Source organism: Canis lupus, chromosome 9, assembly GCF_011100685.1.
Source record: "Canis lupus familiaris isolate Mischka breed German Shepherd chromosome 9, alternate assembly UU_Cfam_GSD_1.0, whole genome shotgun sequence".
Classification (NCBI taxonomy): domain Eukaryota; kingdom Metazoa; phylum Chordata; class Mammalia; order Carnivora; family Canidae; genus Canis; species Canis lupus.
This window is the reverse complement of record NC_049230.1, coordinates 55,888,386-55,904,395: the sequence shown is the minus strand read 5'-3', so window position 1 is coordinate 55,904,395 and position 16,010 is coordinate 55,888,386. Positions and strand designations below refer to the sequence as shown.

At 55.1% G+C, this 16,010-nt stretch overlaps 1 protein-coding gene across 1 annotated transcript in view; it reads right to left on the bottom strand.

Annotated features, from left to right (window-relative positions):
• NIBAN2 (niban apoptosis regulator 2) overlaps positions 1-14,819 on the bottom strand; it is a 51,531-nt gene extending 36,712 nt beyond the window's left edge. Inside the window, exon 1 of the mRNA XM_038549293.1 lies at positions 14,633-14,819. Coding sequence (XP_038405221.1) covers positions 14,633-14,687 — 55 coding nt within the window. The 5' untranslated portion in view covers positions 14,688-14,819. The remainder of the gene's footprint in view (positions 1-14,632) is intronic.
• Positions 14,820-16,010: the final 1,191 nt, after the last annotated feature.

Sequence of the window (16,010 nt, the reverse complement as noted above, 5' to 3'; positions counted from 1 at the left end):
GTCCCCCATATCCCCATTAGAAGAAGATCCCAGCCACAGAGAGGGACAGATGTGCCAGCACTCTGCATAACAATTACCAAGGTGGTTTGCAAGGGGGAGCTGCTACTAAGGGCAGAAAGAACCACAGCAAAACAACCAATTTCCAAGAAATCCTGTTCCCCCAAATACCTACGGGCCTTTGCAGACCTGCCCCTTTGCCTATGACTCTCCTCCTGTAGCCTTCCAGCCCACCTACACATCTTCTTCTCCAAAGAGCCTGCCCTGTCTCTCCGAGTCTGGGTTACTGCTGCTTTCCCAGCTTCCAAAGACACCCTGGCCCCCACCATGGCTAGCGGAACCCAACCCATGTTGGGTCTGTCCTCCCAAAAAGGGATCCATGATGGGGTGAGAACCATGGCAGCCTCCCCACCTGGCACCCACAGTCCCGCACACGACCTGGGTCTGAGCAGTCTCTCAAACTATGGTGGAACCGATAGATTAATCCCATAGAAATGACTGAGGCTAGCCAATACAGCCCGGTTTACAACAATGAAAAAGAGAAACGACCTAAATACCCAGCAATGAGTTTGTCTGAGTAAGTAAAAATGCAGACTACTAGGGGGGAGCACCTGCGTGGCTCAGTCATTGAGCATCCAACTCTTGATTTTGGCTCAGGTCATGATCTCAGAGTCCTGAGATGGAGTTCTGTATCAGGCTCTGCACCCAGCACAGGGTCTGCTTGTCCCTCTCTCTCTCTGCTCCTCCCCCTACTCATGTGCACACATTCTCTCTCATAAAAATAAATTTTTAATGCAGATTATTAGGGCATAATGGAATATTCCACAGCATTCAACTCACTGCAGGGGAAGGGCATGTATGCAGATGCTCACACCCAACTGTTGATTATGTATCATGGAAACACCTGAAAATCATTATTTCTGGGAGGTTAGGATTATTGGAGATTTTCATTTTCCTCTTTATTTTCTAATTTTTCTTTGATCGTCACATATTGCTTATATAACAACACAACAATAAGATGGGGAGGGACGCCTGGGTGGCCCAATGGTTGAGCGGCTGCCTTTGGCTCAGGTTGTGATCCTTGAGTCCGGGATCGAGGCCCTCAACCGGTTCCCCACGGGGAGCCTGCTTCTCCCTCTGCCTATGTCTCTGTCTGTCTCTGTGTGTCTCTCATGAATAAATAAGTAAAATCTTAAAAAAAGAAAAAAACAATAAGAGGGGGAGCTCTGAGAAAGCTCAAAGTTGAAAGGCCAAGCCTCCCTTGGTGGGGGCACTGGACTCCAAAGGCATAAACCTCTTCTAAATGTTTACTATGTGCCAGGCACCAGGCATGGCATCATAAAGCTTAGAGTATGCAGACACCTGGGTGGCTCAGCAGTTGAGCGTCTGTCTTCGGCTCAGGGCGTGATGAAGTCTTGCACCGGGTTCCCCGCAGGGAGCCTGCTTCTCCCTCTGCCTATGTCTCTGCCTCTCTCTGTGTGTCTCTCATGAACAAATAAATAAAATCTTTAAAAAAAAAAAAATGCTCAGAGTATGGAAGTCATGGCCATCCCTACTTTACAGGTGGGGAAACAGAGGCACAGAGAGCTGAAGTCACAAGAAAAACCGCCAGAGGGAAACCCTGAGCACTGCAGAAAGGGGTCCTCAAGCCTGGTGGGCCTCCCTCACCTCCAGCAGCCCGTACCCAGTGCTAAGCAGCCAGCAAGCTGTGCACATCACCCGGGGGTCCTGCAGCGGCATTCCAGCCGGACAATGAGTGAGGACACCTTCAAGCTGGGGGGTGGCAGGCTCTCCCAGTTGGATGAGAACCCACTGACCCCTCACCACTTCACTGGCCCCACCCACACCTGCCCTCATCGCCTGGCACAGAGAGGGACTCCACTTGTGGAATCAATCCACCATCTCTGGCTTGAATCAGCACATGCCCATCCATCCACAGCCACAGGTCCCTCCCGGGCTGAGCACAGAGAAGAGTCCAGCAAATGTCTGCTGCTGTTGCTACTCGTCATAGTAGAGGGAAAATCCTCCTTCTGAAGTCCAGCCAATGACTGGCTTCTTACTGTGCCACTGAGCATCACCTACTGATAGACATTGGTTCCCTCCTTTTTTTTTCCCCCATTTTAATGGATGTTGTAATGTAATCTAACCTTCTGGCTGCATTCAAGGTAAATTCCTGGTGTGGAATGTGCCTCACACACCTGGTGTGGAACAGCCAGCCAGGGTTCACCAGGGACTTTGGGACTTTCTGCAGTTGCTCCTACTGGTGGTGTGAACTGAGGAGGACCACCCTCCTCAGGCAGCCTTCAGAGGACTCAGGGCTTCAGTCCCAGCAGCCTCTGTACCCTCTATTTCTGCCTGGGGATGCACAGAGAAAGAATTTCAGGGGCTATGAAGCCAGGTCAGCACTGCCGTAGTCCTAGAGGCTGGTGTTGATCGTCCTAAAACCCAGTGATGGCCCAGGTCCTGGCCTGCAGGACCCCCTCCTGGATGGGCCCATTTTCCTGGCAAGGAACTGAGATACCAAGTGACAAAAGGACCGGGGTGGGTCCCTTGGTCACCAGGAGCCTGCTTCCTCATCTGTAGCCAGAGGGCATATAGGAGGCACTCCTCCCGGGGCCAGCATGTGTGTAAGCTCACGAGGAGGGTGGGCAATTGGTCATGATTCACCCTCTGATAATTATTTAATTAATGAGTGACTGGTAACCACTGGTTGGGTGCGTCTCTCTTGCCTAGCCTTGAGCTCTACACGGCCAGGGCCTGGGTAACTGGGTTCAGGTGCCAAGCACGTGGTGAGCCCTTGGTCAACTGCCCGTGCTCCTGTGCCTGACACCCAGTAAGTCGGCAGCAGGGGCGCCAGGCCCAGGACCCAGGTGTCCCCTCCCCTGCATGGTGGGAGCAGAGTCCGTCTGTCCATATGTGCCAGTCGAGCCAATCCCTGGGCCCCTGCTTCTCCTGGCCTCACCCCTGAGACTCAAGGACAAGAACAAAAGGCACAAAGGCATGAGTCAGAGAATAATACAGGCCTGGAGGAAGGAAGCCTTGTACAGCCGCACGCACTCCACTCCATGCCTGCGGTCTCAGACCCAGTGGGACCCAAACCACTCCTTCCAGATGGGCAAAGGGGAAGTCACACCAGCCAGGGCTCTGAACCCGCCCACATCTGCCCCCCTATCATGCACCACCACCACCTCCATCCCCAGCACCCTCTCCACCTATCAGACCCTTCACCCAAACAGCTTTGGGGCACCGTAAACCTCGTAATGACATATATTATTCAGTCACTGCTCAGGAATTAAAGCAACTTAAATTAATAAATGTTCATTATACCTATTGATTCTGGAGCATTTACTGTGCCCAGCACTGTGTTAGAGGGTGCATAAATGTAATTAATAAACACACATAATTTAACTGGAGAAGGATTATTATTAACACTCCCAATTGACAGCTAATGGTTCTAAGGAATAAAGAACCAAAATAACTGTCCTAAGGGCACTTGGCCAGCAGCTGGCAGAGCAAGCTCAGACCTTCAAGCCCATACTGTCTGCCTCCAGGGAGCCCACGGTGACTGAGCCCTCCCGGTACTACCATAGATGAGAATCTACCACAACCATGGGGGCGCAGGAGAGCCTGGAGGAGGGATCCCAACCCAGCCTTCCCCAGGAGGGAAGAGTGTTCCTGGCTGCAAGGGGTGGTCTGGAACTTGACCCAGAGAGCCTCCCAGAGGTTGTCATCCAACTCCTTCCTTATACAATGGGGGAAACTGAGGCTCAACAGGAAGACTAGACTGAGCTCCCCCCACAGAGATGGAGTCTCAGAGGCCACCCAGGGGGACTCAGGAAAAGGGAAGGAGAGCAAAGAGGCTCTGCCCCTAATCTCCCGGAAGTCTGCTGGGCCCCACCCTGGGGGCTCCAGGCCAGCCCCAGCCCCCAGACTGAAGGGCAAGCCCCAGAAGTAGTTCCCCTCTCTCGGATTCTGCCTCTATCTCAAGAGGAAAACAGGAAAGCCAAGCTGAGTGGCCTGCTCCGGCCTGCCTTGGATTGGAGGCCTGTCTCCCAGGAGCGAGCTGACTCTCGGGTCACTGAGAAAGTAACCCTTCTGCTCGGGAGTGGAGCGGGGCCCCGCCTCCAGCCACAAAGAAATGAAGAGTTTCTGTCGTTTCTGTGGGGCTCCCTGTGTCCAATCCCCCAGCTCACATCCTCTCCCACCCTCGCCACCCTCCTTAAGGGATGGGGATAGCATCCTTTTGGGATGGGGCAGATGAGGCCCAGAAAGAAGCCCCTTGCGCCAAGTCCCATGGGAGCTGTGACGGCTGCCTGGGGCGGGCTGGGCACTGTCCCTCTCCCCGCTTCCCGGCAGCCTGAAATATGGGAGTGGGGGCACAAGGGGAGGGTAGTTCTGCCTTTTTAATCCACCACAACACCTCACTGTCTGCATGTGGACAGGCCTGGGCGGTCTCCTCAGACACAGGCCTATCTGTAAGGCCAAGCACAGGGCTGCTTCTCTCTCGCAGAGGGCTTGTTTGTTTACTTGGTTTTCAAAATTATAACCTCTGCAGCCCCACCCAGGCCAACCACTCCTTCCCTGACCGGTCTGTGCCATCTGGGGCTGTCCCTGGGGACAGGGATGGAGAAGACTTGGTGCAGGGGTTAGGGCCCTACGTTCCTGTCCTAGCTCTGCAGCCTCTGACACCCTGGGTAAGTCCTCTGCTCTTTCTGGGCCTCGGTTTACTCAGTCATGAAACAGAGGAGGGGTGCTCAGATGATGGCAAAGGGTCCTTCCTGGCTAGGAGGAAGAAGGGTCTACGCCCGAAAAAGAAAAGCAGATGCTGCCCATCAGCAAACTCGGAATTCAGGGCAACAGGGAGCTGTGGCCCAAGCACACCAGGAGCAAACCTCAGGCAAACCTTCCCCCTCCTCCCACACCTGGCCCAGCAGGGCCCAGCCTCCCAAAGCTGAAGCCTTGTTCTCTCTTCTCCCCACATCCCACCAGAGAACACTTCCAAAAAATAAACAAAAACACAGAAACAAAAAGTGAAACAGAAGTACAATTGTCAGCTCGCTCCTCCTGTGGATGTCCAATCACCCCTGAAATCCCTTGGCAGGCTGGGGCAAGTGACAGCTCCCCCCAGACTCAACTAAAACGGAACTGCCATTCACCTAGCACCTTCCATGTGCCAGAAACAACGGCCTTCCAGAAGCTTCACACCCTAGAAGCAGGGCTCACCTTCCCATTTCACTGACAGCTAAGACACCAAGGCGGGAGAGCAATTTGCCCAAGGCCACAGGGCTCTGGGTGGCAGAAGCCAGCCTCTCAGTCAAGGCCAGACATGCTGCCTCTTGAGCTGGGCTGACCAAGTGGTTTAAACCAACATGCACTTTGGAAAACATAAAGATCCTCTGTCTTTGTAACAGAAACCACATCACATCCAGCTTGATGGAAACTTCGTGGCTGGCATGGGTCCCATGAGATCAGGGCTCATGTCAATGCTTCATCCCCACCACCAGGCTCAGGCACGGCATAAGACGGCTTTCAGAGAGAGCTCTTCCTGCCCCGGCAAGATGGCATCAGGCAATAAATATCACACCTTCCCCTTCAATGCAGCCCACGGCCCACAAGCTCTAAGAAGTTGGAGCTAGAAGGTCACTACAGATTGTCCCAGTGACCCATCACACAGATAGACAAAGCAAGGCAGGAGAAGAAAAAAGGACCTGCCAAAGGTCACCTGTTACCAGCCCCGAGGCTCTTACCTCCCAGTCTGCACGCATAAATGGCTGCCGCCAGGTAGGGTGATCAAAGGTGGGTGGAGCACAGGAGTGTGAGTAGTCTCCTGCCTGAGGGACTCTTCTTCTAGAAGATTCTGGCTTAACAAACTTGGCTGGACACGAACAGCTCTGTTGGGCATGAGGCGTGAGGAGGCTGGACAGCTGCTACAGTTGGCTTGGTCACAGATATGTGGGTGGGAAAGCGGGCTTCACACTTTGCAAACCACAATTCATTCTTCCTCTGCCCCTTCTGGGCTCCCAGTTACCCACTGGGGCCCACGCCCTGCACTTTGGATCTCCCTGGGAGGAGGGACTCCCCTGACCAATGTCCTATCATGGACTATACACACAGTAAGGACAAATGGCAACAGGAGCCAGTGCTTCTTGAGTGCAAAGAGCTCTAACCACATCACCTCATCGATCCCTCACAACCTACCAGGTCTGGGCTACCATTATGACCACTTCACAGATAAGAAACCTGTGGCCCAGAGAAGGGAAGACACCTGCCAAATGACAAGGTAGTTGAGACAAGATCTCCAAACTAAGTCCTGATAATCTAAACCCAGGGCACCTGGGTGGATCAGTGGTTGAGCATCTGCCTTTGGCTCAGGTCAGTGATCCCAGAGTCCTGGGATCGGTCCTTCATAGGGCTCCCAGCAGGGAGCCTGCTTCTCCCTCTGCCTGTGTCTCTGCCTCTCTCTGTGTGTCTCGAATGAATGAATGAATGAATGAATGAATGAATGAATGAATCTTAAAAAAATAAAGATTCCAGATCCAGCCCTCTTTCCGCTCTACCCTTGGAAGGGAAGAAGGTCCTCATACTCAGAGCTGCCTAGTAAGGACGTGAGTCTCCCGTCATTGGAGGAATGGGAGCAGAGGCTGCAGGACCGCTGGTTGTCTTGATGAAACAACCTACGAAGCTGACCAGAAGAGACCCCAGATCTCCCCAGCCTCACATGTCACCATCACAGAGGCCTGGTGGCTCCATCTCCCCATCACATTGTGCCCTGATGTGCCCCCATACCCATCTCAATGAGCCAGACCATTCCTCCCCACTGGGCTCTCCTCCTCTCACCTACCCCCCCAAGCCTCCCCAGGACCCTGAGGACAAAGGCCCCTCCCCTTCAAGGCCAGTCCCTTGGCTCCGCCCACTTAACCTCCACCCTCCCCTACTCACTAGGCCACCTTCTCACAGAAGATCTGCCCTTCTTTTTTTTTTTTTTTTTTAATTTTTTTTTTTATTTATTTATGATAGGCACACAGTGAGAGAGAGAGAGGCAGAGACACAGGCAGAGGGAGAAGCAGGCTCCATGCACCGGGAGCCCGATGTGGGATTCGATCCCGGGTCTCCAGGATCGCGCCCTGGGCCAAAGGCAGGCGCCAAACCGCTGCGCCACCCAGGGATCCCCAAGATCTGCCCTTCTGAGAACACTCCGCACTCACTCTGCAGAGGGACAGCCAGCCAGAAAGTGCCACATAGGCAAGAGCCAAGGAGGAGCATGCATCAGCGTGTCCCTGGTGCCGAGTACAATGCCTGGCACACAGTAGCTGCTCAGTACTTGACTGAAAGACTAAAAGAAAGAATGACCAGGTGCATCTAGGTGTAGAGCTCATCATCACACCTCTGTCTGTGGGGTCTCAGAAGCACACAATGGGGATGTTCCACTTCAACTTATAACATCAAAACCCATCCAGCCCTGCCTTTGGAAGATACTTTAAGACCCCCTAGGAAAGGATTTTCTGTGGCAGGGAATTCCTATGAGTAGATAGATAGTGGGGTCACAGATGGGGAGAAAAGGCACAGAGAGGCACAGCCATTGGTCCAGAGTCACACAGCAAATGGTTAGCAGGACCAAGCTTGAGACCCACAGGGAAGGGGGGCCCATCTGTCTTTTTCTTTTCTTTTTCTTTCTGGGGCACATGATGGGGGGTAAAGGTGCCTATGGCCACAGGACCAACCTGGCACATGTCCCTCAACAAAGTGCCACTCAGAACAGCTACCACTCAATGTGTCCTTAACCCCCATGGCCCTGTGTGCTGTACCATCATCCAGAGATTGCCACTCCTGGACCTCATGCCTTAGGAAGTCAGTGCTTTCATCCTTTTTTACAGAGGACACTGAGACTCAGAGAGGGTAAATGAAAATACCCAAAATACCAGCCACTCCAGTGGCAAAGCTGGGACCCGAACCCAAGCCATCTGACTGCAGAGCCTTGCCCCGAACCTCTCAACTCCCTGCTCCTTCTAACTTACCATCCACTCTGTCACCAGGCAGGTCCCTTCACTTCTGGAGGCCACAGGGAGCACATCTCTACACCTGGGCAGTTCCCAGGGGGTGGGACCAGGTGCCCTGCAGAGGTGGGCACCTCCTGTTCTTCCAGTTTTAAATCTGAGAGATCAGAAGATTGCACCCTTCAGTGACTCAGGCTCTAAGATTCTACCGGGAAAGGGGTGTGGCTCTGTCCCACCCTCCAGAATTTGAAAACTAGGTGTCTATCTGCCTTCCTCTTTCCTACAAACTCTGCTCTGCCCAGCACAAGCTAGAGAAAACCCTCAGTGCTCAGGCTAGGAAGTGGATGGGGGTAGGAAAAAGCAGCTCAGGAATTTCTGCAACCACAGGACGATGCCTGATGCCTGATGCCTGCCGCAAGGAGACCCACGGTGAGTGAGTCATAAGCTGTGCCTGCAGAGGAAGAGGGGGCCACGCAGAGAAGACGACCGGTCAAAGGGTGACTTGAATCTCTGAGTAATGTCGGGAGGGATATATTTGTGCAACCCATGGGAGCCTCTGACACATGCCACTCTGTTCCCTTCCCAGGTCCCCTGCCCCCGCTGCCTGCCTCTCTTTGGAGCCTTTTCCACGTTCTCCTCCAGCCCACAGGCTGGCGAAGCAGCCAGACCTCTGTGGTCAACACACCTAAAGGCCAATGTCACTAGTCCGTGTCCCCAGCTCACAGACAGCCCCTTAGAGCCTACTCCCCCTAGAAAGATGCTCAGAAGTGTTGCAAGCTCCCAGAAAGGAGCCTCCCTCAGAAAGCCCAGATTAGTGGAAGCAGGCTGGGGGAGAGCAAGTCAAGAGGATGAGTCTGTCTTCAGCAGGGAAGCTGACCAGAGCAGGAAAGGAAACAAACACAGTGACTCAGTTCACCCCTGAAAACCAAATGTCTAGTCACAGCAGAGCATGGCAATATCCAGAATTAGGGGTAAGGCAAAGAAAACGTCTGTGCGGATGGATGGCCTCGGGTGGAACACAACACAGCCTTTGGGAATGCTTCCAGGGAGGTTGTAAAGACCAGGGAGAGATGTTTATTATAAATCGTTTGGTAAAAGGAGCAAGACAAAAATTGAGTCATGGTCTCAGCAATGTAGAACAATAAACACAGAAGAGAAATGCTGCTAAAATATGAAGTGGTGCTCGTAGGCTGGTGGTGAGTGATTTCCCAGTGATTTCGCCTCTAAACTTCATTCCTCGGCCCAGTTCAGGCTTAGAAAGGTCTCTTTGGCCACGTATGGGGGAAGGATGGGGGGGTGAGGCGAGAGCTCGGGCCTGGGTGATGGGAAAGGAACAGAGTGGAGGCTGGATGGAGGGGCAGGGCAGGGTCAAAGCCAACAAAAGGCGCGTTATGTAAGAGGGACACGAGAGCAGAACAGAATCCCCAGACACTGCACCCCCAGGGGCTGACCCAGACCTTGGCTACCCGCAGTGGCTCAGGCGGGGCCGGGCACTGTTTCCGGCCTGCCCCGTGTCTCTACAAAGCCCAGGACAGCGAGGAGGGAGCCATGCATGCACCTGGAGGAGGGGGTGGCTAAAAAGGGACACCTTCCTCCCTCCACGCTCCAAGCACCTGCAGCTCTTTCGCACATGTGGAGAGGTAGGGTTGTTAAATCAGAAAAAGGCATGATTTGTCCTGCTCGATAAATACACAAGATACCCTTTTTCTCATATCTGACTGTCAGGGCGAGGATGCTCCATCCCAAGCTGTTTCAAATGTTGATGGCCTTTGCAGAAGCTCCGTGTCAGGACATGAAAACCTGACCTGGGAGTTCCATCTTGAAGCTTCTCTGACACCAGAACCTGACACAGGACACGTGCGAGGTTGGTTTGGGCAGAGCCACAAATTCCTGCAAAACACTGGAAACAGGGGTGTCTGGGTGGCTCAGTGGTTGAGCATCTGCCTTTGGCTCAGGGTGTGATCTCAGAGTCCTGGGATCGAGTCCGACATCGGACTACAAACAGGGAGCCTGCTTCTCCCTCTGCCTGTGTCTCTGCCTCTCGTTGTGTGACTCTCATAAATAAGAAATAAAATATTAAAAAAAAAAAACACTGGAAACAGCCCACATGTCCTTTAATGGGGGGATGGGTAAATAAATGACACCATGCACAAAAGGAAGCCCACCCGTGGAAAGACGAGGTCAACTCACGTGCTCCATGGAAAGATGTTCGTTCACAATATACGGAGTGAAAAAACAGTCCAACCACAGAGATGTTATCATTGTACCTCTTCTGAGAGCCAGAGCTAAACACATGTAGACCCAGAGGCGTGTATTTGGACACAAGAACACACCAAACTCCAGCAGTTTCTCCCAAGGGATGGGAGCCAAGGGAGGGGACCCTTTCTCACCCTACACCCCTAAATCGCTCGTGCATGCATTACTTATGCAACCAGCCAGCATTAGCAGTGGTTGCCTACGGAGGGGGACAACCCAGGGAAATGGGAGTGACCAGGAATGGGTGCAGCATTTCTCTCTGGGGTGATGAAGGCATTCTAAAATGGACTATGGCAATGGCTGCACAATTCTGTGACTATACACACACATACACACACAAAACCCAATGAACTGTACACTTCAGTGGATAAATTGTCTAGCAGGTGAATTATGTTTCAATAAAGCTGCTATTTAAAAAAGAATTAGCAAAGGGAAAGGTGAGCCCAGCAGAAGGGAGGTGCACTGTATTGGCAAATTCCGTCACCAGCCCTTTCAGGTAATAAATCTTTTTTTTTTTTTAATGTTTTTTTATTTTATTTTTTTTTTATTTATTTATGATAGTCACAGAGAGAGAGAGAGAGAGAGAGAGGCAGAGACATAGGCAGAAGGAGAAGCAGGCTCCATGCACCGGGAGCCCGACGTGGGATTCGATCCCGGCTCTCCAGGATCGCGCCCTGGGCCAAAGGCAGGAGCTAAACCGCTGCGCCACCCAGGGATCCCTCAGATAATAAATCTTAAGGGCAGTTTATGTATATGGTTGGAGGATGGGGGGCGCGGTTTTCTTGGCTCCCACAATTTCATCCTGGCCAACAGAATTTCCAGAAGGGCTCAGTCCTTCAAGGTTGTCCTAGAGGCAGAAGCCCCCTGCCCTGCCCCGGCAATACCAGGATTCCTGCCAAGGGCACAGCACCCTGCCCCTACTTGCACATCTCAAGCAATGGTAAGCTCCCTTCCTCGCCTATTCTATCTTAGCTTTCATGGCAAAGAACCCCTCCTATATCACCACCATGGGCCACCCAGACATTTTTTTTTTTAAGATTTTATTTATTTATTCATGAGAGACAGAGAGAGAGAGAGGCACAGACACAGGCAGAGGCAGAGGGAGAAGCAGGCTCCACGCAGGGAGCCCGACGCGGGACTTGATCCCAGGTCTCCAGGATCACGACCTGGACTAAAGGTGGCACTAAACCACTGAGCCACCGGGGCTGCCCCCACCCAGGACACTTTCACTCTCTCATCCCAGCCGTGTCCTCTGGGCCAGATGGAAGGCGTGTGTTGACCTAATCCCCCACCGCTCCCAGGTCCTAGCTCCTTCCTAGTTATATGAGGGCCCCCATCACTGCCCTCCACACCCACTCAAGATAGATAGCCTACATCCATCTCACACATTTGCCAATATACAAGGAACATGGAACTCAAGGTTTCTAAAAACCCTGGTGGATGCCTGCATCTAAGGAACCAGTATCCACCCTGATGCCGGGGATTGGACAAATTCCAGATGAACAGGACCTAAACCACAACTACAACTGCCCCCTTCAAACTGAAAACACCTGGTCACTCTCCTCACCCACTAGAGAATCCGTAACAGAATGAATGGCAATTCTCACAGGTAATAGAAATTGTTTGCTGAGCACTCGCTATGCCCCAAAGCACTGGGCTGAGTTTCTTACCAGCACTATCTCATTAAATCCTTGCAATAGAACCCAGTAGGAAACGACTAAAATTCCCATTCTACGGATTAAAACGTTGAGATTAAGCTGCTGGCCCAAGTTCACGTTGGTTAACATCATGTGGAGTCCGTGTTGGAAGCCTGTGCTGGCCCAAACCAGGGGGAGATTCGTGGGGAAAATTTGGGACCGTTAGACTCTCAGAGTCAGAAGGGACTTGAGCTGTCGAATAGCCTACAGCCTTCAGTTCACAGCTAGGGAAACTGAGACCCAGAGAGAGTAAGTGACTGCCTGAGGTTACCCAGGCCTCCTGGCCCCCAGGTCAGGGTTCTTTCCTCTGCTCAAGCTCCCTCAAGAAAGTAGGAGGGACTCATCCTGCCACCCGCCCCACGGGGCTTCTATGTGAGTACAAGCCCCTACTTGCCAGGGGCTTTGAAATCCCAGGATGAAAGGCACCGCGGCAGCAAAGTGGCACTGTGGGCCAGAGTGTGCCCGACCTCTGCCAGGACTTGCAGGCTGGCATCCACCTGCTCACCTGCTCAGGGTGGGCGAAACGCTGCAGGGGCCACTGGCCAAGCCATAGAACTCCAAGAGGCCTTGGAGCTCAGAGCACTGTGGGAAGGGATGTTCCAAATGCTGACGTTTCCAAAGGGATGGCCCCAGGTAGGGAGGGCTCTGGAATTTTAATTATCTGGCACGAAAGTGCTCACTGCTCCTTGGGTGGGGTGAGGAGGGTGCACGGTTCACTGGATCACTGGAGGCGGCAAAGGCTAGCTTGCATTCCCTCCAAACGAAACCTCTAAGGTGGCTTGCTTCCTTGGGAAGGGGCTAGAGCCCCCCCCCCTCCCCGCCTCCAACCTCCCAGGCTTCCAACCCCCCAACCGCCTGACTTAAGAGGCTCCCTCAGGTGAGCCTGGACCAGGAATTTGAGGCATTTCAAGAGGGTTATTAATAGCACTGAAGTGTTGAGAAGAGAGGGGCCAGCATGCTCAGTGGGCACAGCCCTCTTCCACCCAGCGTGGGATCCACAAAACAAACCCAACCTGTCCAGGAGAGGGCACTTCACCTTTTGCGGTTTCAGTCTCCACCCCTGTAAAATGGGGGTGGGGTGGGGGGCTGGCAGTTCTCAGCCCAGAAGGTAGGAAGAGGGGGGAGAGCAAAACCCGGCCGAAGAAGGAGCAACACACCCCACCCAGGCCGGGTGAGGGGCCCCAACAGGAGGTCGTGAATGGATGGACTGTTACAAAGCCCCAGGAGGCTGCCACCGACAGGGAGGGACAGGAAGACTCCGCCCCGGCTTTCCTCCTCCCAGAGTCCAGGCCTGTCTTATAAGGAGGCTTTTCCAGGACTTAACCCCCGCTGCTCTGAGGCTGGAGAGGGTCTGACTCATTTCTACCTCACCCTCACCCCAGTACCAGGGGCCCAGGCCTGGTACAAAGGGGGAATTCAGGCAGCAGGCCCAGGACACCACAGTCACTGAACAACCCTGCCCCAGCACCTTGTTTGTGCTCAACCTTGGGGCTCAACCTGGAGACACAAAGTTAAGGGTCACCTGGTCCCTCTTCCCAAGGGGTACAGCGGCCAGAACACAACTGCTGAAACTCTACAGGACTGAGCAGGACATGTCAAGATCAATGTAGGTGGATGCAGTGCTCTGGGCTCACTGGCCAGGGAGTAGCAACTTCAACAAGAGGAGCAGATTCCTCCTTCCATCGGCCGCATCCATCCCCACACCCCACATGGACCAGCACCCCAAGCATTGGTGCCTCCTCTATGCCAGGCCCTGGCTAAGCAAGCATGAACTAGGTCACTTGAGTCTCTCAACAACTCATTAATAAGAAATTATTCGCCCCATTTCAGAGAGGAAAAAACTGAGGTGCCAAGCCATTAAGAGACTTCTCTAAGATCTAACGGCTGGGAAACAGATGCTGGGATTCCACCCAGGCAGCCTCACCCAGGGAGGGAGAGGTGAGCCACAAAACTGAGTTTCCCAGGCAGTCTGAAATTCTCACCCCATCTCTCCAATCTCCAGGGTTGGGGGAGGAGGCACTGGGGGGCTGCCCCGGGAAGCCTGGGGTCGGTCGCCCTTCTGAGAAGTGGCCACTGTGCAGTGACAGGCTGGGAGCAGGGTTGGCTGAAGGAGGGGGCTGAGGAGGCCGGGCTCGGGCCTTGACCAGCCCCCTGGACACGCCTGCCAGCTGGAGCACCCAGCTTGAGCCTGAGTCAAAGGGCAAGCAAGGGTTCTGACTTACTCCTCCTGTGCACCCCATCTATCCCCAGCCCTACTCCCCAGGCTCAGTCCAGGCGGGAAGGGGCCTGTCCCTAGAAGCGTCAGCCACGTGTACTAGGGCTGGGGCCAGGACGAGCTGGGGACCGGGACAGTGAGGGAGGAAGATCAGGACACGCTGGCCGAGTGGGCCACAGCTCCATCGGGGTAGTGCGTTGGGGGATTCGAAGGGGCCGGCTCGGAGGGGGTTCCAGGAGGGGAGGGGGCGGTGCGACTTCCCTCAGGAGGGGGAAGGGCGAGCTCATTAGGGGCAGGAAGGCGCGCCCAAACGCGGAGGCAACCCGCGCGGACGGAGCACTTGGTCCCCAGCCACTCCCGCCGTGCTCGGGGCCTGATCCCCCAGAGACCCGACTCCGGCGCGCCCGGGTTGGGGGCGTGGCCCGGGGGCTCCCGGCAGGACCCCCCGGCGCGCCGCACCCCGCCGGACTCACCTGCGATGTGCTGGCGCCGGGCGTCGTCCAGGTGCGTGGACAGCACGTCCCCCATGGCGAGGAAGAGCCGCGGCCCGGATCCGCCCGTCGCTGCCCGCGCTGCTCAGGAGGACACGGCTGGCGCCATGCAGCCCGGCCCGGCCCGCTCCCGCCGCCCCTCGCTGCGGCCTCCGCTCTGCCCGCGCTCCAGCCCCGGCCGCGTCGGTCCCGCCGGCCGCCTCCGCCCCGCGCCCCAGCCCGCGGCGCCGCAGCCCCGCCGCGCCCCGCCCCGCCCCGCCGCGCCGCGCCCCGCCCCGCCCCCCGAGCCGAGCCCCGCCCCCCCCGAGCCCCGCTCCGCCCCCCCGCGCCGAGCCCCGCCCCCGCCGCGGCCGCGGGGCGGGACACCCGGGGCTGCGGGCGAGGCCGGGACAAAGACCGGTCCGAGAGCGGGAGCGAGCAGCGGCGCGCCCGGGGGCGCACCAGACCCAGGCCCAACCCAAGAGAGAGATGGGGCCGGTGGGGGCCCCTGAAAGAGCGGGGAGCGCCGGGGCCTCCAGCCTGGGGTCACCTCCTCCCCTATCCTCGCGGGAGGAGAATCGCGCCCAGCAGGCCGTGGGGAACCGGGAGGGGATGCCGAGGCCCCGGTGCGGGCACTCGGCGTTCGCACCCCACTTCTCCGCCCGCCGCCTCCCGCTCTCAGGAAGCTCCTGGCCTGGATCCGACCTGCCCCAGAAGGTGTGCCCGGCCCGCCTTGCACAATAGCGCGGGGAGAGGGGGTGGCCAGAAGGCTCCCCGGGTGTCAATGCCAGGCGGACATTCCTCAGGCTCAGCGCATGGGTATTTCACTCGGGAGGTAGCTTGTGGGACAGGGCAGGGCAGGAATGGAAAAAAACAATAGAACTTTCCAGGTGCTCAAAGATTCTAAACTCACGGACCTGCATGGTCTGTGGGTATCAATCGGGCCTGCGGGGCTGGGCATGGGTGTGTCCAGGGTGCCACAGGAATGTGTCGATCCTACCCTCACCACCCCCCAGGCCAGTAGAGGAAATAGGCCAACAACTGGGACCCCCAAAATCATGGGTTGGGGTAGCAGAAGCCTTCCTTGGCTGCTGATGCTCAGACTTCCCCAAGCTGCATCCCAAAGGTCATCCAGCTTCTGCGTGCTCACCCTGGTGTCTGAGTACCCACCACCCATGTATCCCACCCTGTAATCGGGCAGTTCTTACTGTAGCTATGACAAAGGCAAAGAATGTGGTAATAAAAGTTGGCATTACTGGGCACAGGTACTTCAGTCCTTTCAACATCGCCAAAGGTAGGTTTGAAGTTGACTAATGTGATACTGGCCCTCGTTTGTGCAGCCAGTGGCTTACCAGTCATTCAGCATACAGGTGGTAACTAC